Source organism: Manis pentadactyla, chromosome 2, assembly GCF_030020395.1.
Source record: "Manis pentadactyla isolate mManPen7 chromosome 2, mManPen7.hap1, whole genome shotgun sequence".
Classification (NCBI taxonomy): Eukaryota; Metazoa; Chordata; class Mammalia; order Pholidota; family Manidae; genus Manis; species Manis pentadactyla.
Window position 1 is genome coordinate 181,372,300 of NC_080020.1, and position 25,257 is coordinate 181,397,556.

A 25,257-nucleotide genomic window follows, 5' to 3' on the forward strand; every position below is an offset into this window, starting at 1 on the left:
CTTAATGTCTCACCGGTTTTCAGTTAGAAGTCTGCAAGTCGTCTTGGTGGTGACCGCTTATGACTGAAAGGGAGGGGACTGAAGAGAGCCAGCTGTCCCCAGCCTTGGACTTTGTACCATTAAGACAGGGTGCCCTCGGAAGGCTATTGCATCTAGAGAAAATCATCAGTTGTTCTCATTTCTATTCTTGGCCATGAGTTATCTTACGTTTAGCAGGTAATAGATTGAGATGGGCCTAGAGTTCTGGGTTTGGTCTTAAATTTAACAAAAAGGCTAGATATAGTTCGTCTTAGAACAACTTTTTGCTTTCAAGCTGGGTAGTTTCAGGATGTTTCAAGAGATGGAAAGTAAGTTTTTATGGTCACTGAATGGGGAAGGGCCATCAGCAGGGTGAGACATCAAGCCTCAAACTCCAGCAGTTTTTATTTGAGTCAAATTGGGCAGCTCCAGTTGGTCTTAAGGAAGACAGTAAATGTTTTCAAGCTTTGTTCATGAAATATGCTTTTCGATTTCTCAATGTATGTTAAGAAATGTTTATAATGTGTGCAGAGAGCTTACAAATTATAGCAGCCAATAGGATCCCTGAGGTCTTAAGTGTTCAAAGTAGCATTTTATAATTAGGGACTAGTCTTTGACAAGAGTAAAGTGGGTACTTGGCTCCACTCAACCCCAGAGGACAGTCCACCTGAGAGCCTCTGGTTGTTTTGCTTCACGGGCAGGAGGGGGGAGATAGTTGCTCAGCTAACCAGAAGGCAGGTCTCACCCTGAGAGCTCCTCCCACCCTCTCCTTTTTTATAGCAGTTTATTCTGATTTGAGTGTGCTAGGGTGTTTTGTGAGGATGAAAATACCCATCTAGGATCCCAGCTTCTGGCACCAGCAAGTATAGCTTGTTCATGGAGCTCTGCTTTCCTGTTAATTTGATCAATTTCTTCGTGGTAACATAAGAGAGAAAATGTTAAAAAGTTTTCCTTCAGCTTCATTGATTTACTTAGAGGTATTATATGTTGATGTAAAATTGTTTATGCTGTTCATCAAGTTTGGAGCCCTCTAGAATAATTTTTATTTCTTTTCCCTCCTCCTAATTAAAGTCTGCATAACCATGTTGTTTTCAGGTGAGAAATCTAATAAAATGGAATTTGATGGCCTTTTGTTTTTTTTTGAAGCACTGTTCCTTGCTTTGTTACAGCAGGTGGGAGAGAGAACTCATATTTTATAATACCAACCAAGTGTATGACAAGAGGTGTCCTAGGGAACAAGTTTTATTGTTAGGCTAGTCTCATAGCTTCTTAGGTAACAGCTGCTCAGACTTGTTTCCCTCTAAGAGCTAAGAAAGGATATTCAGATTTTGAAAATTTTTAGACCCCTGTTTGCTAAATTATCCCCCTTGCAAGTTTTTTTAATTGAGAAGCTGAAATAGATTAATTTTACCCAGCTGCCCTCCACTGAATAATTAATTAATATTGGGCATATAAAATACTAAAAATTTTGATATTTAAAATTCACTTAAATTTGTGTAGTGATTGATAGCTTTTGGCATCCGCTGTTTTAAACAGTACTCCAATGGCAGAAAAAAGGTTACAATACTACCTTAGAAAGACACACACAAAAAAACTGATTAAAAAAGGTGTAAGTGTAAGCTGAAGATACATACCTATATATGTACATACAAATACAGAAAGACATTTTTCTGTCAATAAATAAAGTAGCATACTATGAATTATCAGGATCAAATGATACTACAGGTTTACCTTTGGTCAAAATTATTTAACACTTTACTAAGAAAGCTAAAAGCTACAGCAGAAGCGTGTAGAGGTTTTTTTCGCTGTGATTTCTTGTTAAAGAATGCTAGTAAAAGCATAAAGCTTTATTCTATATTTTATTTATATCAGAAAAATCAAGACCACTTTGTCAACTTACATATAGATTAAAAATATAGATAAATACAGTATTTAGGAGTGTGGACTTTTAACTCACACATAGAATTTTCAAAAATCTTGATGAATAAATTTCATATTTACTGTTATGGCATATCCTATATGAGATAGCTCCAGTCCAAATAGTTTCTTGTTGAGGGAGAGGGAGAGAAAGAGAGGCCCATCTCTGATCTTTGAGTCCAAAGATAAGGTATATACTAAAGGCACCAAAGAGCAAGCTCCAGCTTTAAGTTAAATGGCCTTGAAATAAGGACAATACCCAACTTCATAGGTCTTTCCATTAATTATTACTGACCTGCAAAACACGAAAATCTAAAAACGCTGTGGCCACTACATATTCACAAATCATGTATCTACCGACTGCTAATAATTATTCCTTCAGCAGTTGACAGAAACCCACAAACTAGGACTGCTGCTTAAGAAGCATGTGGATATTTAATTTAGCTTAAATCTTCTTGAAGGAAGCAGCTACTAACCAAAGTTGGTGTGTCTTTTTTAAAAAAGTTATTGTCTCCAACCGCCAGGGCCATTGGCATTAAAGGCAAACTTCTGCCCTCTGTGTAGATGCTGGGAAACCCTGTGAACAGAACTGTCCCCTGGAGCGCCCATCACTCACTGTGTGGAACAGTGTCTTTCTCTATGAGCCCTGTGTGGCAGTTCATTCTTTGTATGAATCTGTGAATGGCATATGTCAGGCCAATAAGACGACATTCCTATTCTGGGTAATAAATAGATGCCTTGTGTTTTTTGTTTTGTTTTTTTCTTGAAAATCATGGCACAAACAAAACATGCTTGGCCATCTAAAAATTTTCTTTGAAATACAAATAAAAATTTCAAAATAAAAACCTCACAGATATCTTTGAAAACCTATGATTTCTAACAGGACAAAAGCAGATGCTTATCATTTAAACAAGCACCGAATGCAGACAATGCAGACTCCCTTGTGGAAATTCTGCTCTCTTTGTGGTCTGAGGGCCCCTAAAGCAGGAAAGGCTGTTCTGTCCCTCATCTGAACTTAATTGGAAATACCTGCCAGGATTCACTGACACAGACACCACAGTTTGATTTGTCTGTTATAGAAACCTAGGGTCACAGAAGCCCTATTCTGCACGCATTGCCGCTCTCAGTTCAGAATGGAGTCGGCATCTGCTCTCTTGTCTGGCCTCCTCTCATGCTTGCACACTATGTGTCCAGGACTGGCCCTGCCTCCCAGCAGGGACAGCAGGATGAGGGCTGAGTGTGCCCGGTCCTGCGCTACCCTGAGTGGAGTGAGCTATGCGGATGCGTGGGGTGGGGGCTGGAGGGGAGGGGAATGGAGCCCAGATCAGGAGTAGGCTGTGCAGCTGCTACAGCAGGTCTGACTAGTTTTAGGTGCCCAAAGGCAGCTTTGTTTCTCTGGTAACTCCAGGTAGCAGCAGACCTAAGTTATTAGAACTAATTCATGCCTGCATTACTGTCTTTTTGTCTCTGCAAAAACCTGTAGCTGTGCAGAGGTACCAAATTTTGTTCCTTTAACAGCCTTCATAGGAAGTTAACTTGGGAAAACAGTAAACCAAGCCTTTTTGTGCTTCTAAGGAGTTTCACTTAGAATAGTGAAGTGGAAGGGATTCTGACTCTTAAGGACATTTCACTCACACTCACACACACACACACACACACACACACACACTTTTAGTGGGCTGTGTGAACCTGTTGAACAGAAGTAAAAAGTACTACTTGAATATGCCATGGTCAGAAAGTGAAATACTGAAACGTCCTCGTTGCAGATCAACCTTTAGCCCCTAGCTCTCCTCTTCTGTGGCTGGCCGCTTATCATTCCACACCATGCCCAGCTCCTGGGGCTGGGAGCAGGTCTGCTAGAGTACCCCACCCTGGTGTTGAGAAATGAGTTAAACTCAGGGAATCTGAAAGTCCCAAGGTCATCTCCACACCAGAACAGGTTTGCACAAAACTCTAGCCACACTGACATGATAATGAGGTGGCAAGTGCTCTAAACTGATCCTCCCCTTGTACAATAATATGTGGTACAGCTTTGCTTTTCCAGATTTCTTTCCTTTTTTGAGGAGGGAGCCTTCTTGTTACGTGTGTCTTCCCCGCTCTCCCAGAACCGGTCCGGCGGAGGAATTTGAGCACTGTGGTCCGCAGCTGTGGAAGAAACAGTGCCGCCTCTGCTTGGCAGGGACCTGGTGGTGGTCTTTTCTGAACAGTTTTTAAAACAGACTGGTTTATAAAAAATGTTTTGACCGTGTCTGGAAATATAAAATAAAATAGATTTCACCTGGCAGTGGTTGTTAGCTATCTAGTAGTAGTAGTAGTTGGTTTACAAATTAAAAATACGGTTTGCTCGATTGGCACCTGCCTTATTGCTGCTAAAGCTCCTGAAGGTAGGCAGGATGAGTGGAATGTTAGGGGGTGGCCAGTTGGGTGGGTTAGAGGCAGGCTCTCCTTAAAGATCACTGAGGTATTAAGAGGTCATTTCCTTAGAAGATAAATGTCCATTACATTCAGTATGGTATTCTGATTCTTTTTGACTAAATGACTTTTCTGTAAAGTTCTATGAGTCATTAATTGTCAATACACAGAAGTCCTGGGGAAGAAATATATTTTATCTCAAAATAGCCCCAAAGCAATTACTTTGAAAAACAAATGACAGCCATATTTTCAAACTATCATTCATTGCCTTCAAGTTTAGTTTGTATTCTCATTTCTTCCTGCTTTGTTGATAGAAAATTTAAATTGTCTTCATAAAACCTGATCACTAGCCTGCCTGATTCTTAGAATTAACTAAAATAAGCATTCTAAATATGTATTTGCTTACATGGGATAGATACTTACACAGTGCAGTAGTTATTTCCTCTCTTTTACATGGCCTGTTAAGTATATTTCTGTTATCCTGTACCTTAAATTTTTATACTCATTTGTCATACTGTAGAAATTTGATAGTTTTTTTTTTTAAGGAGTCCATATTTAGGCCATACAGGACATTTAGTTTTAGTCAATAAATAAACAATGAAATAACATTTCACTGGTTTTCCTCTTTAAACTGCATGTGGAAGTTAAAAAATGATTTACTTCTGTATTTGTGAGTATAGCTTGCCTTCTTTTTTAAGTGATTTTTCCCAGAAATGAGACATTCCAAATTTAAAAGCAAAGAAGCTTAAAGACTAATCACAACCTTTAAGGTACGCTTCCATTAAAACACTTACTGATGTAGCAATACCTAGTTTTTGTTAGTTTTATTCAGCAAATAATTGGCAAGTAATTGGCTAACAAAACCTAGAAGGTTACTTGTCAGGTTTATTCTAACATAATATTTACCTGTTTTAATGTGACTGATATATATATCTGATGGCCTTCTTTAAAAAAAACTCATATACTTTTGGCACAGAAGTTTGGTTTCTACCCTAAGCATTTTTCCCCCTGACATTGTTTATTAAGGGTCTCTAGTGTGAGGGAAAAAACAAGGTATCTTTAGGGAAAAGATGCTGCCGGAGGGTTGAAACCAGAATCCCGTTCAAGCAATTATATACAGGAGAAAAAATATTTTCATTATGCATGGGAATAGGGGTGGGGTGAGCCTGGCCAACCTTTGCAGACCTATTATATTTAAGGGAAAGAAATTCATATCTAAGAATTCCTTCTCTTAATGATAATGAGGCTTCAGATTCAGCATGCTAAAGATGTGTTCCTAACACCAAATTAGTCTAAAGCAGCATCATAATTTAAGTGATTATAGTAATATGTTGTTTATAAAAATAACATTTTAATTCGTTCATATTTACCAGATTTCAAATGGAAATGTTGGTAATGATAGTTCATCTCTTATGAACATTGTTCTTGAACATACAGCATCATAGAACCTCAACTTGTTATATGAATAGAAAGAATTTCTGCATGTAGTTTATATGGTAAGTTGCTTCACTATCGAAGGTTAACTGTGTTATATTTTATGTAATGGCTCCTCTCCAGTATCCTTTATGAAGTTTTGCCAAATAACTGCCTGAAGCCGTATCTCTTCAACGTCGAGGCAGTTTCTTCTTATTAAGAAGCAGTTAGATTATTGAAGGTTTTTCTATACTAGTAAAATTCTTACTGCTAACCTTCTGACTCACTGTATTGTTGGGACCCCCATTGGAAATTCTGAACTGTTGGCTTCTCCAGGTCCACATCTTACAAGTTGGGTTTGTGTGTTTGTTGTCTTGTGTGTATTCTCACTTCAGGAATCCTCCAGGGATTTTAGCCCTGGTTTTTGAAAAATCAGTGTGAACTCACATACAGGCAGGAACCTTTTCTACATTCAATAAATATTTCCAGAGTTTGAACCACACCATAATATAAGTTAGTTTGGTCTTGGCAAGGCTCTTGGCTTGCTTAGCAGTGTCTTGTGTAGACTGGAATTAGGGAACAGTCTTGGAAATGTGTCTGCTTTGGGAGAGATCTAGGTAGGAACTGAGGTGAATTATCAGACTTCAGTGCCTTGCTGCTCCGCTGCGCCCCCTTGTGGCTGGATGTGACGTGCTGTCTTTCAGAGCTTAAAAGGAGCTGTGACTTGTCCTGGGCTTGCTTGTTTACATAGAGCACTAATAACTTTCTTGTGTGTAAAATTCTGTCACGATGGTAGAGTAGTTCTTGCGGCGGGTGTAAACAATTTATGTGCTTACTTGATTTTTTTAAGTTTGTAGAATCTTAAAAATACGTATTGGCGTGTTGTGGGTTTAAAAAAAACTTATTACGGAAAATTCCAAACATACTCAAAAATAAAGGGAAGAGTACAGTGTACATACCCTCGTACATCACCCAGCTTCAACAGTCATCAGCATTTTATCAGTCTTGTTTCTTCTACATGTCTGTTTTTTTCCTCAGATTATTGCATTTTAAAGCAAATTCCAGGCATCATATATTTAGTATGTTTTTGTTAAACTGAAGTTCAGAGACCATGTAATTCTGTTTAGCCAGAATCGTCAGGTACAATAAAAGAATTGTTAGCATTTCCATTGTCTTTGGAAGAGTTGAAGGGTGTCCTTAGCTTCTAGCTTCGTAAGAGTAACGTTTAAAACCTAAAATTTCCATCTGGCAGACAAACCAGTAAGACAAGCTATTAGATTATACTGCTGAATAGGTACCTTCGAAGAACCTCTTTTTTCTTTTTTCTTTCTAGATGTTTATTAACAAGGCAATGAATTATTCCAAAGAAACATTTGATATATTCTCTCCAAGCACTTGACTCTGTTTTGCCTACTAAATGCAGTTAGTTGTCAACATTTAAGTTTGTTTTCTTTTTCCAAGAGAAAAGATTGTATTTGACAAACCAACAGTGTCAGAAACTGTCCTCAGTTTAATAGAAGTATGTAAAAATCTCGAGAGGGAAAGCTGGAGTTTCTTAAAATGTGGACTTTAGAAGACATCTCTCAAGAGTAAAAGTTGGTTTTGTTTTAATTGACTGAGCTGTTGACTTCCAAGCCGAATTCCGGTTTTCTCTGCAGGCTTAAAAATGCTGTCAAGAAAGCAAAGGAGATTGTTGGCGTGGGTCTGGTGGACGTGCAGGGTTCGTTACCGTCGGCGGGCGCGGGGCCCTGCGCCGGAGCCCCTGCGCGGCGGGAGAGCCGGGGGAGGCGCCGTCGCCGCCGGGATCGGGTTACAGCCTCAGAATAGCGCCCGAGCGCGCCCAACTGGCTTCATCTAGTGACTGGCTTCGTAATTACATTGCTGATTTGTTAGGGAAGGCTTTGTCTTACTTACCAATTAGCATGGATGTTACTGCAGGGACCTCAGCCTGGATGAGCTTTGCTTTAAAAAAAAACAAAACTTCCCGACCCCGGCAGCTTTAGGGATCCTGTCCTTGACACTCCCGTGTCTTCTGGGAGCCCTGACTCTGTAAATAAGCAGAGAGGCGTTCTCCCCGTTGGAATTTCGCCCGTTTCTGCCGTTCCGATAGGCCGAGGCAGCCAGTTTGGGATCTGAGGGAGCCTTTGGGAGTGCTGCTGGTCCCCGCCCCCGTCTCTGCCGGCGCACCAGATCGCCACCGGGGACGGGGGACCGTCACTCTGCTGCGTTGGCCCGTGCACAGAGCAAAGCCTGGGAGGACTGGGCCTCTGTTAACTTTCCCTCTGGTCCTGTCTGTACCTACACCTACCGGGTCTTTTCCAGGGTGGCCCCTTTGTTCTCCTGGCGTGTTTGGTTGTTACTTGGGGAGGGAGGGTGTTAAAAGCGTAGACATTATCAGATTTCTGAGTCCTGTGTGTTTTCTAAGTGTAGAAAGTTGTCTAAGCCAATGTGGCTTCCCCCCCATTGAAGCAGGATGGGGCTTTTCCTGCCTGCCTGGGAGTTGCTGGTGACAGACTGATGGTGAAGACCATTTCTCAGAGTCCTGCCCTGTGGCTGGTGGGAGGGGTCCTTTGTGAGGAGCCATTTGGACCACCTCAAATTCAGGATTCAAAGTGCATCCTAAGGCAAGTGTATGGGCGGAGGAGAGGAGAATAAGAATATTCTGTGTTTCTCAGAAGTTGTCTCAAAACCATTTCTGGCCACCCTCTCGGTTGGTCTTGGAAGTCTGTCACACTCATAATAATTATGCCAGGGGCACTCTTTTCTTCTGCCACTACCCCCAGAAGAAACTGAAAGAATGTGTTCCCACTTAAAGGGCTCTGGTTTTCTCGGCACAGGACGTCACAGCAAGGAAATAGCCTCCACTGGCCTTTTGACACTCATCACATGTGTTCTCTTAGCTGCTTTTTTCTTCAAATGAGGTAGACCCATGAGGACAAACCATTGCTGTGAGTTGTTGATGTAATTGTCAATGCCTCATTTTTATGATTTTGTTAGTGTCGCCCTGGCTCTTCTGGACTCCTTAGTGACCAGTGGTCAAGCCAGTGGTCACATTGGATGGTGCAGTTGAAGAGATTAGGGATATGGCTTAAGAGTTTCCCCTTGAATTAGGAACTTTTTCTTGAGACCTGTTAAACTACTGTTTAAGAACATCTTTATCACAATACAGCATTCCTGCAGACACACACAGATGCTAAGTGCACAGGCCGGGGACCAGCTCCTCAGAAGCCACGTGCCCCGCCAGTAAACTACCGTTCCGCAACTGCAGACACCAGGCTTAGTTCTGCCTTGTTAACTGACTTTGAAACAACATGTCCCTTAATTGTGGAACCTGCTATACTCTCTGAGGAGGGAAAACACTGCGTTTCTAGTTGTTACGTACTAGTCTGAAAGGAAATTGGAACAGGTTCTTTGTACACAACGTACAACCCTGTTAGGCCTTGAGATGTTTCAAAGTAATGATTTACATCTTTTTTTTGACCAGCACAGCCAGAAAGCCAGAAAGCCAGCTCTTATGGTGGGCTGAGGATGGTTGCTGTTCAGGCTCCTTTCTCACAAGCCTTGAGCAGTGATGCGGCCCCTCTGTGGGCCTGGGTCTGTCAGCCAGCCGCGGAGGCTCTGGGCCTCTAGGAAGCACAGGCTGTGGTGAGCCTGTGGGTTACAGCAGTGCGTTTTGTTGTAGTTGTTGTTAGTGGGGATGACAGAAGGTGGTAGTTTGTAAAAATAAATTTAATATTCTTAATTTAAAAATTGTAAGATTTATTTTGACAGTTCAAATAACATTAGTGATTTTAAAAACTTAAAGGTGCAGCTTTTAGGTACTTGAAAAATACTGAGTTTAAGAGCTTTTTTTAAATTGAAGTATCATTGATATATAATCTTTATATTAGTTTGAAGTATATAAAACAATGGTTTAACAGTTACCCGTATCAAATCCTCACCCCCTCTAGTGCGGTTACTACCTATCACTGTAGAAAGATGTTACAAAATCATTGACTGTATTCTCCATGTTGTACTACAGCCCCTGTGACCAACTTTTATGTGATTTCGAATTATTGTGCCCCTTTAGTCCCCTCCCCCACTCCCCCATAACCTGCCTCAGCTCCTCCCCTTGGTAACCACTAGTCCCTTCCTCAGAGTCTGTGAGTCTACTGCTGTTTTGTTTTTTCTGTTTTGCTTTGTTTTTATACTCGACAAATAAGTGAAATCATTTGGTATTTGTTTTTCTCTGGCTGGCTTATTTCACTGAGCATTATACCCTCTAGATCCATCCATGTTGTTGCAAATGGCAGGATTTCTTTTCTGTGTCTGAATAATATTCCATTGTGTATATATACTACATCTTTTTTATCCATTGAAAAAATAACTTTTCTGATGTTTTTTAAATGTTTGCTTCTTTTTCCTTAATGCCTTAAAAATATAAATGCTGTGGAATGTTACCCTTTTAATACATAGGTACTATTTCATTTCCCTTTTGGACTGTGGGCATAATACCTTACTACCATTTACTCTAACATTACAGCCAGAAGAAACTGGGCCCCACTGAGCTAGTGGGATCTGATGTATCAGTCCTATCAGTCTGAGAAGCTGAGCTTTATCATTAAAATTGAGCTGAAGACATCTTACTTCCGCATATAGTCTTTTTTTAAGTCAGTCATAAGTTGCCATCAGAAAAATACTGTTCATTCCATTTTTCCTTACTTGCTTAGATACAAAATAGCTCAGAACTTCAAACTCAAGATTAAACAAATGAAGATATTCTAAGACTTAAACATGAAATGGCCGGATGGGGAAAAGAGGAAGTCATGGTTCTTGAAGTGAGGTCTGCAGAACTGCATTACCTGGGAAATTGTTGGAAATGCAAATTCTCAGGCCCCACACCAGAGCTGCTGAATGAGAATCTGGAGGGGGTGGGGGGCAGCATTCTGTGTTAACAAGCCCTCCTTGGGAGTCTGATGGTCACCCAAATTGGAGAACTAAAGAGAGAGAGGCATTCAGGGGAGAGCTTGCTGTGCTAGATAGAGCCCCCCAGCCCTCTCTCTATGCCTGTCCCAGTGCATTTCCTAACCCAGGTCCCACCCTGTGCAGCTGTCACCTCTGAGGTCCATTCAGCTGTCCCCTTACTCATACCCTCCCTTCCGTACACAGTCACACTCAGGGCCAAGGACACACACATCTCTCTGCCTTTGTTCTACAATATCTGGCTGTCCCTCAGTGGTCTTCTCATACTTTGTGTTTACCATTCATTTCATCAGCAACTATTGCTGGAGCATCTTCTTTGTGTCAGGAACTGTCCTTTCCTGGGGATTCAGAGATGCGCAAAACAGTCTGTGTCCTCATGGGCCTTACCTTCAGGATTGCGGGCGTGGGGAGCAGACATTACATATAAATCTCACACCCCATCTCCAGAAGTCTTCCTCATCACCCCAGTCCACAACAATCTCCAAATCCTCACTGTGGCAGTCGCTCGGAATCTGGAATTGCAGCCCCCTAGTGGTCGGGTAACGTCCTCTCTGGCTCCTCTGGCCCTTATCTTCTGAGGAATCTCCCAGTGACATTTGTCACTTCTGATGATCTGTCTAAGCTGATGGTAGCTTTTGAGGACAGAGTCCTTGCTATAAAAGCTGTACAACTGAAAGACAGGTTTGGTATAGTTTTATTAAGTAGTAAACTTCCAGAAAAGCATGGAAAGAAGGTTTAATTTATACTGCTACGGTTGAGTTTTGTTCTTCATTGCAAAACTTAATTTGCTACAGTTGATAGTTGCTAAAATATATGTTAAGAAAACCAGATGTTAAGAGTTTGTTTCTAACAAGTTTATTGGGGAATGAGGGTGTTTTAATTTCAAATCTTATATTAAGAGGCAATGAATATTCAATGGCAGAGTGCCTGTGGTTATTTTTAGGATCCTTAGGGTAGGCAGAAGAGGGAGCATCCATCTCATTCCTGTATTTGGGGGTCTTTAACCAGTCCTGAAACTCAGGGTCCCATTTGGGCCTTAGACTGAAGGATTGGGTAGAAGGTGTGGGCTTTGAGTTGACTCTTCACAACCCGAGGGAGGAGACAGAGTGGCCCAGAAACCGCTTGTTTTGGTGAACCCAAGGCCCACATCAGGATATCAGTATTCCACAGCCACAGGGCGCTTCAGGCAGGAACAGCAGGTCACCCTTCCTCGGTGTCCCCTTAAAGCCCATAGTGAGCTCCACTTCTGCGTCAAGCTGCAGCCTTCCAAGGCCCTTTAGAAAGTCAGTTGCTCCTCCCATAACAGACTTAAAGAGCTACTGCTATTTTCTTAGAGAGCTTGGGGAAAGAAGCCTCTGAGGAGTTAGCCTGACTCCAGGCCCAGAGACACTGGTTGGCTTCTTGCCCTTAGGTTCTTGAGCGGCCTGTCTTTGAATTGTGTCCTGTTCCAAGAGGTGGTGACTAATACATGAGAGTGAGGGTTCTTCTCACATCTCCAATTTCTAGAAGTTGGAGGCCTCCTCTAAGTACGGTTGGTAGGAAGACTTGTCTCTAAACAATGTGTTAAGCAAATGTTGAGGAAACATTTTTAAAAAATTAAAAATTTTAAATGTGGACTAGATTTTTATTATGTTGCATTTTATCCCTTTCCATAAAATTTTTAGATAGAATTAGGATTATAAATCAGGATTGTGTGTGTTTTGCAATCTTACTGGGACTGGGTGTGTAGAGCCAGTTTTTGCCTCATAAAATGAAATAGAGAAATGAAGACAAACCTGCTTTCAGACATAGTCTATCATAGGTCCTTATTTGCACATTTGACAAGCTTCCAGAATTTGATTTGTCTATTCCTGCAAACAGCTTTTGCTTAAAAGGGCCTTCCTCCTCCTCCTTCCAGCATTACAGTGGTCTTATCAGGCTTTTCCTAAATCAGTAGGATTATCACACAGCTATGGCCAGCTGGATCATTCTAATTGGAAATTAGGTGCTTTCTCCCATTGAAATATCTTTGAAACATCTCCATGGATCTCCTTCAGCTATGGGAATTCTCTTAAATGCCTTTAGTACTTTATGCTGTGTGTCAGTATTTGAATTCTATAGATTCAGTGATCATTTTTAGAGAAATGTGAGTTATTGAGAAAGCTCTGTTGTTTATTTAAAAGACAGTTCTATATCAACAGCTAAAAGAAAAGGAAGTCTACACTGTCTTACCTAAGTGTTAGTCTTCTCCAGAAAACCAATAAAATTCAAGGTGGATATGAGCCTACTAATTTATCTTTAGTTATGTGTTTGGTTTGCATTTGGGGACAGTGTTTCTGAAACTTTATGTGATGAAGGACCATCATGTTTGTTTTTTCCTCCTTCATAGACTAATATTTCAGTCAAATGCAGTAAAAATAATACTAAAGTACAAAGGTGTGAAAAAAAAGTCATTTTAAAAATTGGTTTTACAGGCATATAGTTACTCCGTAAGTTTGCTATAAAAGTTGCTAAATAATACAGTATCTCTACTTAACTCATCATAGATCAGTAACATCTGTGGACCACACTTTGAGAAACACGGTTTTAGAGTGTATATGTATGTATTTGTGTATTCTCATACACATGTGTAAGGGTTTTGGGTACAATCACATTATAATATATAACATAGACCATATAACAGCTTTATATGAGAATTAAAGCACTTAAGTGCATTTAGTGAGTGGTTTGGCAAAAGTGGAATTTTTCTGGAAGTAAGTATTTAAATACTTAAGTTATAAACAAGTACAAACATTGTGAATACAGTTGTCTGTTTCAAAGCACAGTTGTCTGGTAACACTTGTAATGCATAAAGCATAAGATGTTTTGTAATGTGAAATGAAATCACCTCTTTGACTTGCACTCAAGTTTTACTGGGCACAGATACTTCAGATAGGAAATGTGCTGTGCAAAGTGTATATACAAATGAGACGTTTAGCACTATACAGTAGGAAATATATCTGTCATGTGAAGTATTAGATAAGCAAGTTATTACTATTTTACCTTCCTTTCCTTGAAAAACAGTTAATCTGGGGACTGGTCTTAGGTCCTAGTGATTGACAGCCATTTTAATGTTTACAGGAGGGAAAGTGTTTCATACACGTAAGGCCACATTCTTTATGAGCAGTAACAAGTTCTCAAGCTGATTCTTGACACTGATGGGTTGCAGCTGTCTTGGTCTTTCTCTCCTGGAGACTGAGGCACATGAAGGCAGTCACTCCAGGTGGGACCTGTGTGTCAGGCTCAGTGACCACCTCCATGTCTGTCCGCCCTGTGGAGCAGCATGGCCTTCCTTAACAGTGTTAAAAGGAAGTTCCGTGAAGTTTTATTATGGTTAGCGTTAACTCCTTTAGGATGAGACTCATAATTCAAAATGATAAGGAGGTGTAGGAGAAGATACTCGGCCCCCGAAGACACTGCTCTATTCACCTGCGGGACCACCCACTTCCTGGCAGAGTGTCGGAGACAGCATAGATGCGGATGACTTAATAAAAGATTGAATGAAGTGCCATCAAAGTCAGCTGAAGCAGTTCAGTAAAAGGCAAGTCACTTTCAGAAGAAAGGCTAGAGGGCTACAAAAAAAAAAAGAGTAAGTGCATAAAGGAGAGGAGTATGATAAGTCTGTGGGTAAGTGCTGCAGAAATGGTGAGGGAGCAAGCACAGGCTTGGCTTAATTAGAACCAAGTCTCCTGGTCTAGATGACGTGAGAACAACTTGCTTGATTAAATGGTTGGAAAGTGAGGTCTACAAGGCCAAGGCCAGTGGGCTTGGAATTGTTTTATTTAGATGGTAGAAACTCCGAGAGGAAGGACCACTCTCCAGAAGGTGCAGCCAGCTGGGAGTGTCTTCACTAAGGCCCTAGCAAGCAAGGAGGTGGCCTAGGCTGTGTGTTGCAGGTGAGGCGAGACAATAGTTAAAATTCAACCCATTCCCAAATGTTCAAGGTCTGAAATATGAGGTCGCTATTTCTTTGAAATGCTTATGCATCTCTGGAATCACTGTAGGTATTTGGTTATGAAATGTCTCAAGTACCCAAACAGCAAAGCCTATATATAATCAAAGCAAATTACTTTTAAATCAGTCCAGTTGTACTCTGAACTATATGCAATGAAATTGAGCCATGGAAATACTTGGGCTGGGAAATCTGCATTTCCCCACTTGATTCTAGACTGAAACCAGTGGCAGGTCTATCACTGGTCAGTTAACACAGGCCAACTGCTTCACCACATGTCACCAACCAGGCAGAGGCTGTATGCATAATGAGGAAGGAAAAAGTGTTTCAAAAGCACACATCATTTGATCACAATTGTACGTGTGCCTCCTTCTCCAACTTGGTTCTTTTAATCGTTCAAGATGTGTTCATGCTGAAATCTATGACAGCTTTATCTCTGTAGGTCATAACATTTAGCATTGTAAGTGTTTTCTTGAGCTTTAAAAATAAATCTGTTGGGGGGAGGGAAATTGAACCTGCATGGTAATGTCAGGCACGCGAACACAAGCATGTGAACACAAGCACTCAAGCCAAGAAATTTAAAATCACGGTTTCCATAGTAACGTTTAACTTGTCTGTGTCATACACATTTCTCAAGAAATACATTCACCAGACTACCTAGTGACATAAATTGCTCCACTGGCCTGCAAAGGCAGATTTCCCAATTCTCTGTTACTCTGAAAGGTCTTCTCCCTATTGGTTCATCTGTTGTAATGAACCCGGGGCAAGAAACTGAAGTCCAAGCCCTGACTTCTGTCTGGATCAGCATCTTACTTACCTTTGAGATTAGTTTTCCTGAGACTAATTCCCTCTCCTTCCTTTCTCCTTCGCAGATATATGTTGGGTAAAGGAGGAAAACGGAAGTTTGATGAGCATGAAGATGGGTTGGAAGGCAAAATCATGTCTCCCTCTGATGGTCCATCTAAGGTGTCTTACACCTTACAGCGCCAGACTATCTTCAACATTTCCCTTATGAAACTCTACAACCACAGGCCCCTCACCGAGCCCAGCTTGCAAAAGACCGTTTTAATCAACAACATGTTACGGCGCATCCAGGAGGAGCTCAAACAGGAAGGCAGCCTGAGGCCTGTGTTCACCTCCTCCTCCCAGCCAGCTAACTCCCTGAGCGACAGCTACCGGGAGGCGCCACCCACCTTCAGCCACCCTGCGTCCCCGCCCCTGCACCCCTGCGACCTCGGAAGCACTACACCCCTGGAGGCCTGCCTCACCCCGGCCTCCCTGCTCGAGGACGACGACGACAGTTTTTGCACTTCCCCGGCTGTGCAGCCTGCGGCTCCTACCAAACTCTCACCTCCAGCTCTCCCGCCAGAAAAGGACAGCTTCTCCTCCGCCCTGGACGAGATTGAGGAGCTCTGCCCCACATCTACCTCCACAGAGACGGCGGCCGCGACTGACAGCTTGAAACCCAGCGAGTCCAGTGCCCCGAAACCCGAGGGGCTCCCCGAGGGCCGGCCCGACGACCCGAGGCTGATGGACTCTCTGCCCGGGAACTTTGAAATCACAACGTCCACGGGGTTTCTCACAGACTTGACCCTGGACGACATCCTCTTTGCCGACATCGATACATCGATGTATGACTTTGACCCCTGCACGTCCGCGTCAGGGACAGCCTCAAAAATGGCCCCTGTGTCGGCCGACGACCTCCTCAAGACTCTGGCCCCTTACAGCAGTCAGCCCGTCACCCCGAGCCAGCCTTTCAAAATGGACCTCACAGAGCTGGACCACATCATGGAGGTGCTGGTCGGGTCCTAAGGCCTGGGGCCCCGGGGCCTCTGCACGCCCCGCCCCTGCAAGCGTTCCCTTGCCCTGATAGCTCTCCGCACTGTGCATGCACCCTTGCTTGCCTTTTTCAGAGAAAAAGAAACGTTTTACAAAAGGATCACACTAGTTTTTGCTTTGAGCAGAGTTGGAGTGCCTTCATCCTAGTATGACCACTTTTAATAATGCTTTTTCGAGTGGTTTCTCAGAGACCTACTACCCTGGAAGAGGAAAGAATACGTTGGAAGACAATGTTGCTTATGTTGAATGACAGAAATAAACAGTTCAAGTGAAGCACAAGGAATAAGTTGGAAAAGCTGTAAATTGCATGTGCATATTGGTCTATTTTTTCTATAAGTTTTATTGCAAGAGGTAAAAAAAGGAAAAATATATATTATTATTTAGATAATCTCAGTACTTTTTCTGGCATTTTTGCCCTGTTATAGGTTGACTTGGCAATTCAGCCTTTTTAGAGGCATTAACTACTCCTCATAAGTGTTGCATTTACATGGCTGTTTAGAAACTGCTGCCCAAATTTATTTTATATTTTTGTACAGATTCTGCAGTTTATGATATTGTTTTTCTAAAAACAAATGCTGTTTATACATATGAGATAGCTATTTTGATAGGATTTGCTCACATAGTTCCTGCAAACTTCAGATGTGCAAGTTGCACTTGTACTTTTATAGAGCTGTAATGTTTTATATGTGTTTGGTGCAACGAGAAAATTGGATCAAATCAATCCACAGTTGTCCCCAAATGTGCACACGTGTGCGTGCGCGCGCGCGCACACACACACACACACACACAGCTTTAAGAAAGGGCCAGGCGCTATCACACCCAAATTTCACAAGCACTGACCCCCTGGCATGAACACCCGCCAGCACTGTGACTTCCAAGCCAGAACCACATTTGCTTATCAAACTTGCATGAAGCAGTTGGCGGGAGATGGCCATTGAACTGGGGCTTCAGTGATGGTTCTCTTCAGCTCCCTCTCTTGAGGGGACGACTACCGAATACTCACATGTATTTATGCCAAGTTTGCGCTTTTAAGTATTATTTTTTAAACAAAAACCCAAATATTTCCTTTCTGGCATAATTTTTATGATGACCTGAAGTTTTACATGCAGACAACATTTTAGGAAAAGCAAGCAACATCTTCATGGAACTAAACCTACTGCAGTGCTTAGGCTTGGGAAGGAGGACATCTCCCCCGGAAGGCATCCATCATGTTGCTCAGTTGTCTTCCCCAGCTTCCCTTCCCTAGGGCTTTCGTTCCCTTTGTTGCTAAGTGCTGAAAATGGCATCTTCCTGATCACCACAGTGAGCTTGGCTCACTTCGGCCCAGCCCGGGATGCACTCTTACAACATCGGTGGCTCTTGAACCTGGAGTTGTTCCCATTGCGTCATGGCTTCCGATCCAGTTGCTTTCTTGAATCAGCTGCTTTAACTACACTCTACAAGGCTGTTTTACCCAAATACAGAGAAAGGACTTTCTATGCATGGTTCCTGCCCTCTTGCAGCCCTGACCCTTTCTTCCCTCGCACCCCCCAGGACACTTGGGAAGTAGCTTTTTATCTCTAGTGGTGTACATTTAATTTTGAAACCTTTGTAATGTATCATGCTTGTTGCCGAAACTGTGGCCTGTTTCGTTTCAGTTTTTTCTTTTCTTCCAATGGTACTTTAGCTGGTTACAACCTATATTGTTGAAATGCAGATGGCTTCTTTAGGAATAACTTTTATATTTATTTAAGAATTTTTAAATTATGGGATTTGTGTTGTTGTTGTCTTTGTTGTTGGTCATTTGTCAATATTCAGTCACCAATTCTGCTCACTTCTTGCCATGGATACAGTTGAGTTTTTTCTGGCCAATTAAAAAAGACAGCTTTATAAAATGGCACTTTAAACAAGTCATAGACCATTTTATTTTTATAATGCACATGGCAAAGCAAATACATTTGTGATGAAGGAACTGCTCACCTAAGCAAAAGATTTGTGTATATGATTACATCTTTCTCTGTTCTGATTTACTTTTTCCCCCCACTTGAATGTGTTTTTAAAGACTAATTATCAACTCAGTGGAGCAGTGAGAAACGGATCAAACTGCACTTGTTCTCCTCCAAGCAGCCTCCACCTGGGCACCTCTTACTGCTGTGAGTAGGTCATTTCCCTTGACAGGGCCGGGGACACCTTGTCAAGGTGAGCGTGATTATAGATGCTTCCAGTGTCCTTGTGCCTGTCTGTGTTAGGAGCTTCCTTTTCCTGTGGAGAATAGGTCAACCCAGACACCATGCTCTTGATAACTGGAGGATCTGGCAAGCTTGCCACATGCCACACACGTACACATACGTGTACATTCACAATAGTGTTGCTTATTCTGAACAATAACAGGGTAAGGCAGTTGATTTGCCATTGTTAAAAACTGATTTACAGTAACTTAGAACAACTGTACTTTGGTTGGATTAGCAAATCGTGTGTTTAAACAAATCCCATATGTTGGGCAACAGTTCAAATAAGCACAGCAAAGTGTTGCCCAAACATGGTTCTCTGACTCTCGTATTTGCAAGGCTGGGCTTCAGAATCAAAACAAAAACCCCCAACAACAGCAGCAAATGCTTTTCACTCTGGACACCCTTGCCATGAATTCTTTGATAGTCAGGGTCTAATGAGGAAGACATGGCAAATTAGTGGCCCGTTTAAAAAAGAACAAAAGCATCGAGTGTTCTAAGTTATCGTTGCATCTTGTTTTTACAAAGTGATGTCCCAACAGGGAAGAATGTGAGCCTGTACGTGGTCTCCAAGTCCTAGTTTGAGAGTGGGACGTGCTTCCAGATACCACCTAGCAGCAATACCTTCCCCTCCCTAAAGGACATCTTGTGTCATTCAGAGTCAGGCAGGCAGTGTGAGGTGCCTCAAGGGGAAAGACATGCCGGGTAGGGCTGGAAGAGGATAATTGTTGACAGTGATGTGCAATGAAGTGACAAGAGGAGAGCAGAATAATAAGAGCTTTGAATTTGAAGTGATTTTTTTCATAAGTTATTTATTCCTTTCTTCTATGTAAATATATTTATTTTACTGTGGAGCTCTAACATCTGGATCGTAATGTGCAGAATGTATATGGTAGGAATGTATTCTCTTGTAGGCATGTCAATCTGTATTAAAGGGGGTCCGAGCCAGACCCCTGGGTCTTCTCATCGTGTGCACAGTCCACATTGATTTTTACTCTCTTCTCTAGTGAAGGTCTATTTGAAATATGCAAAAGGTATGAATGAGGAATCTTTTAATACCTCCAAATTTTTAAGAAAATCAAACATCAAAGGGTTGATATTTTTAAACTTTTTTTAGTAACACCTCTTTATGACAGAAGGGGCAACCACCCTGAAACCCTCCTTCACACCAAAGGGTGAGAAATAACCAGAGCCTCCACTACACCTCGAGTGTCTTTATCAATCAAGCTTTTTATTGCCATAGCCCCTTGGAGTTTCCCAACTGCCCTGAGGTCAATCAAGGAAAATTTCTTAAATAAATTAGCTCCAAAGAGCTAAAGTATCCACTTACAGATCATTTTTAAAGCTTAGATTTATTAACCACGTTTGTGGTAAACAATCAATTATGAATACTGCCAGGCAGCCTTCTTAAATGACAGATGTACAAAAAAAGAGACTACTTTGTGCAGCAATTGTTATGCTCTGTATAAATTGTCTTAAATTTCAAAACCTTGCTGACCTGTTGGACCTTTAAACATTTTTTGAAAATACTGAAAAGAGCATATTTAGCCTGTTCTGGCTGTGAATGGTTAACTTCCTGTAACTGCTGACGGCAGCGAGGTGTGTGCGTCCTGCTTGTGTATAATTGTTTTCAGTGCTTCTAAGAATGAGTCTAAAGGGTTCTGAAAATTAGCCAGGATCTAGTGCTATTGCAGACAAAGCCAATAAAAATTTTGGACATCTTTTGGGGATAAGTTTGGAAGAGAAGTGCATCCACAGGAGCAAACAACCAAGATTCTGGAAAAGATTTACATAGTGAGATGTTTGCTGCATGGTTTTTGAGGACGGCTTTTGTCAAACAAGGAGGTGTAACCTTCTCCCCCACCCCAGACCTGAGAGCTGTGCCTTTTCTATGCAATATTACAAACGTTACATCGGAACCCAGATGGCTGTATTCACACGTAGGTTTGGGCTGTAATCTAAACAATTGGACAGATTAAATGTACATGGAAATGAGCAGTCTTACTTTTGTAGTTTTATATTATACAATAAACAGTTAAAAGATGAGAGAGGCGTGTTCACAGCTTCCTTCTTCCTGGAGCCCCACCAGGCGGTCGGCCCTCGGCCTCTGCCACGGTTGGTGCTGCTCAGCTCGCGTCGTCTCGGTCGCAGGAGCACCTTTCTCTTCCGGTCACCCTGCCTTTGGGCCCTTCTCCACCTCCTTGTTCTCAGTCCCCCAACTCTCTCTAAACGTTCTTTTCCCCAGGGTTTGTTTGGTAGGTGAATGAGCCCTTTGCCCAGCCTCCATTCCTACCACTTCTCTCCCGAGAGGCTCTGGCCCACTCGTCTCTGAAAATGTGTGCCCAGCGCCTGCCTCTGCCCGCAGCTCTGGACTTAAGTATATACCAGGCTTTGCCGTGTCACACTCAGTGCTTCTCAAACAGCCTTTTCTCCCCATGGGGCCGAGCCTTCCCCTTTGGCCTCTTCACCCTTCTCCTGGGCTTGATTCTGCTGCCCCGCACGAGGCCTGTTCTCCAGTCCAAGCCGCTGTTGCAAATGTCCACCCGCTTCCGCGCCACGTCCTTCCGGTCGCCACCACAGCTCCCCCACGCGGCCCGCTTCTCTCTCGGCCTCTGGTCCCGCTTCCCAACTACACTGACTGCAACAAAGGCTCCTCCCACATCCTTGATGCTAGAGTTGACATCCCAGAGTGCTAGCGGTTCACACATTCCACGTCCACTGGCACCCCTCCCCCCATTTATGCAACCTAGTCCCCCACCATCTAAAGATGTCAATGGAGGAGATCCTGTGCAATACGCAACTGGGCCAGCTTTGACGGGAGTCATGAGATCTAGCTCGCCTGGTCCCTGCAATTCTGGGCCGATACCAGCCAATGAGGGGACGGGGCTGGATGTGAAGGGCCTGGGAAACAAGGAATCCATTCAATCAGCAATGGAATATTGGGGCGGGGAAGGGGGGGAGAGTTGGGGAGGAGTTACAGGTTAAATGGTGCCCTCAAGAAGAGAAGTTGAAGTCATTTCGAACCCCCAGTATCTCAGAATGTAACCCTTAATTTAGAAGTGGGGTCTTTACCAAGATAACCAAATTGGAACGAGGTCATTAGAGTGTGCCCTAATCGAATATGATCGGTGTCCTTAGAAAAAGGGGAGCTACTGACACAGGCAAGCACTCAGGGAGAGCAGCGTGTGAGGATGAAGGCAGAGATCATCAGGGTGATAGTTACAAAGCAAGCAGCACCAGAGGCGGCAAGCCAGCCACCCAATGCAAGGAGAGGGGCACGGAACAGCTTCTCCCTCAGCGCTCCGAAGGAGCCGACCCTGCTGATGCCTCAATCTCATTGTTCTGTGGCCTCCAGAACAATGAATTTCTGTCGTTAAAGCCACTCAGTTTGTAGTACCGTGTTACGGCAGCCCGAGCGAGCTAATACAGGAGAACAGGATGAGCTCTTTCAGACATCCCGGTGGAGATACTCATTAGGCAGCAAGAAATAAGAGTCCGTTGCTCAGCAGAGTGGTTTGTCTCTGGAAATACGAGCATCTGCTATTAATTAGAGATAGAGCTGTGGCGAATTGTTCACTCTCTTTGTGCTGGTAAGGGCAAGATAAAGTTCTAACTCCTAAATCTCTTTGAAAATGTTGACAATGCAATATAAATTCAAGTTTGGAATGTTTTTTATCTGCCTGCCTGCAACCATGCCTAGCACATAGCAGGCACTCAAAATTTTGTTGAATTTAAAAGGAAAAACCCTTTGTGTGGTTTTCCCTGGCATACGAGAAGCACAGAACTCAGTCTCCCTTGTCTGGGTCCCAGGTCCACTCCCATCCCGACCCTCTGGAACCCCACTCCCAGCACCTGTCAAGCCCTGGCTCGTGCCCCCACGTCAGCTTGTAGAAATTCTCCCCATTGCTCCAAGGCCAAGCTCAAGTGTGTCCACACAGCCTTCTCCACATCCCAAGTCAGAACCAACGTCTCACTCTTCTGGAGGGCTCTGGGTATCTGCAAACACACTTAGCAAGTCTTGCCATGAAACAACCCATTGTTTCTTCTGCTACCTTCTACTCTTCTAAAGAGCGGTGGCGGTGACCCGGGAACGTTCATCTTTGCCAGAGGTCAGCAAACTATGACTGCAGGGCTAAATCCTTTCCACGGCTTGTTCGTGTAAGTAAGGTTTTATTGGAATACCATGTTCATCTATTTGTATATTGTCAATGGCTGCTGTTCTACAATGGTACAGAGACCATATGCATCTCAAAATCTAAAATGTTTGGTCCTTAACTGAAAAGGTTTGCCAAATCCTGATCTTTGCAAATCACACAATGCTTCGGGCAGTGACCATAGCTGCGCAGGCCACAGTCCCTGTTCAGGGGCTGACATAGACCGGGACATACACTCCAGGAAAGTGATGTTTACAGGTGCAGGGGCGGGGCCCCCAAGGGCACAGAGTACTGGAGGTTGGGGCCTGTGGACCAGAGAAGGCAAAGCAGTCAGAAAAGTCACACAGAGTGGCTACTTTCAGAGAGCTTGAGACCTGGGAGGAGGCTCCAGCATGGATTTTCTGGCCAAAAGGCCCCATTTTATAGATGTGAAAGATGAGAGAGAGGGAGTGATTCTTGTCTAAGGCAAGACAGTTTACAGCATAAGGGTTTAGAGCTTGGCACACAACCAGACGGCCTGGGTTGGAATCCTGGCTCCACCATTTATAGCCTATAACCACAGGCAAGTTCCTGAACCTCTCTGTGCCTCAGCTTTCTCATTTATAAGAGGAGGGTAATAATTGAGCTTATTTCATGCAATGGTGGGATTAAATGATCCATACATGTAAAGCACTTAAAACAGTTCTAAGACATTAAAAAAGAAGTCCACAGATGTTAGCTCTAGCTACATAACAGTGGATAAGGCTGAAATTCAGGTCTCCGCTCAGTGTGGTTTTAGATTGGGCCACAAAACAAAGCCTGGGGCATCTTAATGCCAAAGGCACACTTTGAGGGGCCACCACTGTGGCCCGACATCCTGCTTGCTGTCATGGTGGTCAACTATTTGCTTACTGAGGACGCTGTGTCCGAACTTCTGAGGCAGTCCAGGATCCTAGAGGGTCTGTTGCCTCCTCAACCTTTGCTTTCAATGTCCTTTTGCTCCTCTTAGAAAGGAAGCGTTGACTGAATCAGGAGTGATAGTCTCCAGGATTACCACTTCTGAGCACTCACGTCTGCCAGGCGCCTCTAAGTGTTGGCATGTGTGATCTGTGGACTTCTCACCCCAGCCCTTTGAGGTTTATCTTCTACCTCCACTTTACAGAGGAAGGTGTCCAGGCTCAGAGAGGGTAAGCAACTTCCTAAAGATCACACAGCTGGCAAGTGGCAGGGCTGTGCTAGTGGGCTGGGCCCCTCTGACTCCTGTAGCCCCTTCAGCACACTCTTCAGTTGCCTGTCATTACTCCCCATGTCACTGGGGTCCACAGGCAGGCTGATGCCTGGAGGCTGAGCAAAGTGAGGGAGTCAGGAGACTGCGTCCCAATCCAAGCTTCCCTTCTTTCACCTGCTTAGACAAGCCACCTCACTTCTTTCCTTCCTCATAGGGATGTGGACCCTCCCCCACACAACCTCCCCCCACCCACCGCCAGCACACCAAGGAATTACCCTTAGGGACAGGAGGAAGAAGATCTGTGGGCCCAGTGCTGAACCAGGAGCTGGGACTGCTCTACAGAGCCGACAGCACCGCTAGTTCTCGTCTTGGCTCTGCAAGACCCCTTTCAGCGGATCAGCTGGCTCTGTGGCAGAGGAAGGAGGCAAGACTGCATGCATGCTGTGTGCCGTCCAGGCCATGGCTCTCTCTGGCAGCAAGTTAGAATTCTGGGGGTTCCACCAGCATCTTTGCCAGGAGTCTGGGCCTCAGGGATTTTACAAAATCTTGTAGGTGGGAGCAGCGCCACAGCTCCAAGGTGCCAGCCTCCAGGGCCTCTGGGATGGCGCGGCCGTGTGCATGACCAGGAGGCACACGCTGGCATTGTCCCCAGAGCCAGGAACCCCCTTGCTGCTGCCCCAGCCCGACAGCCGCCAGAGGCCTCCAAGCCCTCCCCTCCCCCCACCCTCCCCAGACTGGGCGGCCAAGCTGCCAGCTGCTAGCAAGGCCTATTGTTCAGCAGTGACAAGAAATGGCTGCAGGAGCACAGGCCGGGAAAGGCTGGAGACAGACGAGGGGAGGGGTGGGGAGAGCCGGGGAGATGTCTCCTGACGCTGGCTTCAAGGGGGTCGGCCCGCATGCCTAGAAGCCAGAGTCCAAACACACCCAACAGACTTTTTTTTCACTTGTCTTCCCAGCATGTGATTCTGGGTGGAAGTTTTTGTCACTGTTTTTGTGTTAGTATACAGAGTCAGACCACTTCTGGAAAAGGGGTTTGGGTCACTCATCTCCCAGCTGAGGGCCTGACAACAGTGCCAGGTGGCCAAGTGCTTTTGAAATAGTGTTGTTCAGTCAATCCAATCCACACGCTCCTGGGGAATGCTGCTTCCCTCAGCCTGG

At 43.7% G+C, this 25,257-nt stretch overlaps 1 protein-coding gene across 3 annotated transcripts in view; it reads left to right on the forward strand.

Moving 5' to 3' along the window:
• Positions 1 to 20,784, forward strand: part of SERTAD2 (SERTA domain containing 2) — a 109,680-nt gene extending 88,896 nt beyond the window's left edge. For all 3 annotated transcript variants that reach the window (XM_036890397.2, XM_036890396.2, XM_036890395.2), the window contains one exon: positions 15,565 to 20,784. In XM_036890397.2, coding sequence (XP_036746292.1) covers positions 15,569 to 16,504 — 936 coding nt within the window. In that variant the 5' untranslated portion in view covers positions 15,565 to 15,568 and the 3' untranslated portion in view covers positions 16,505 to 20,784. The remainder of the gene's footprint in view (positions 1 to 15,564) is intronic.
• Positions 20,785 to 25,257: the final 4,473 nt, after the last annotated feature.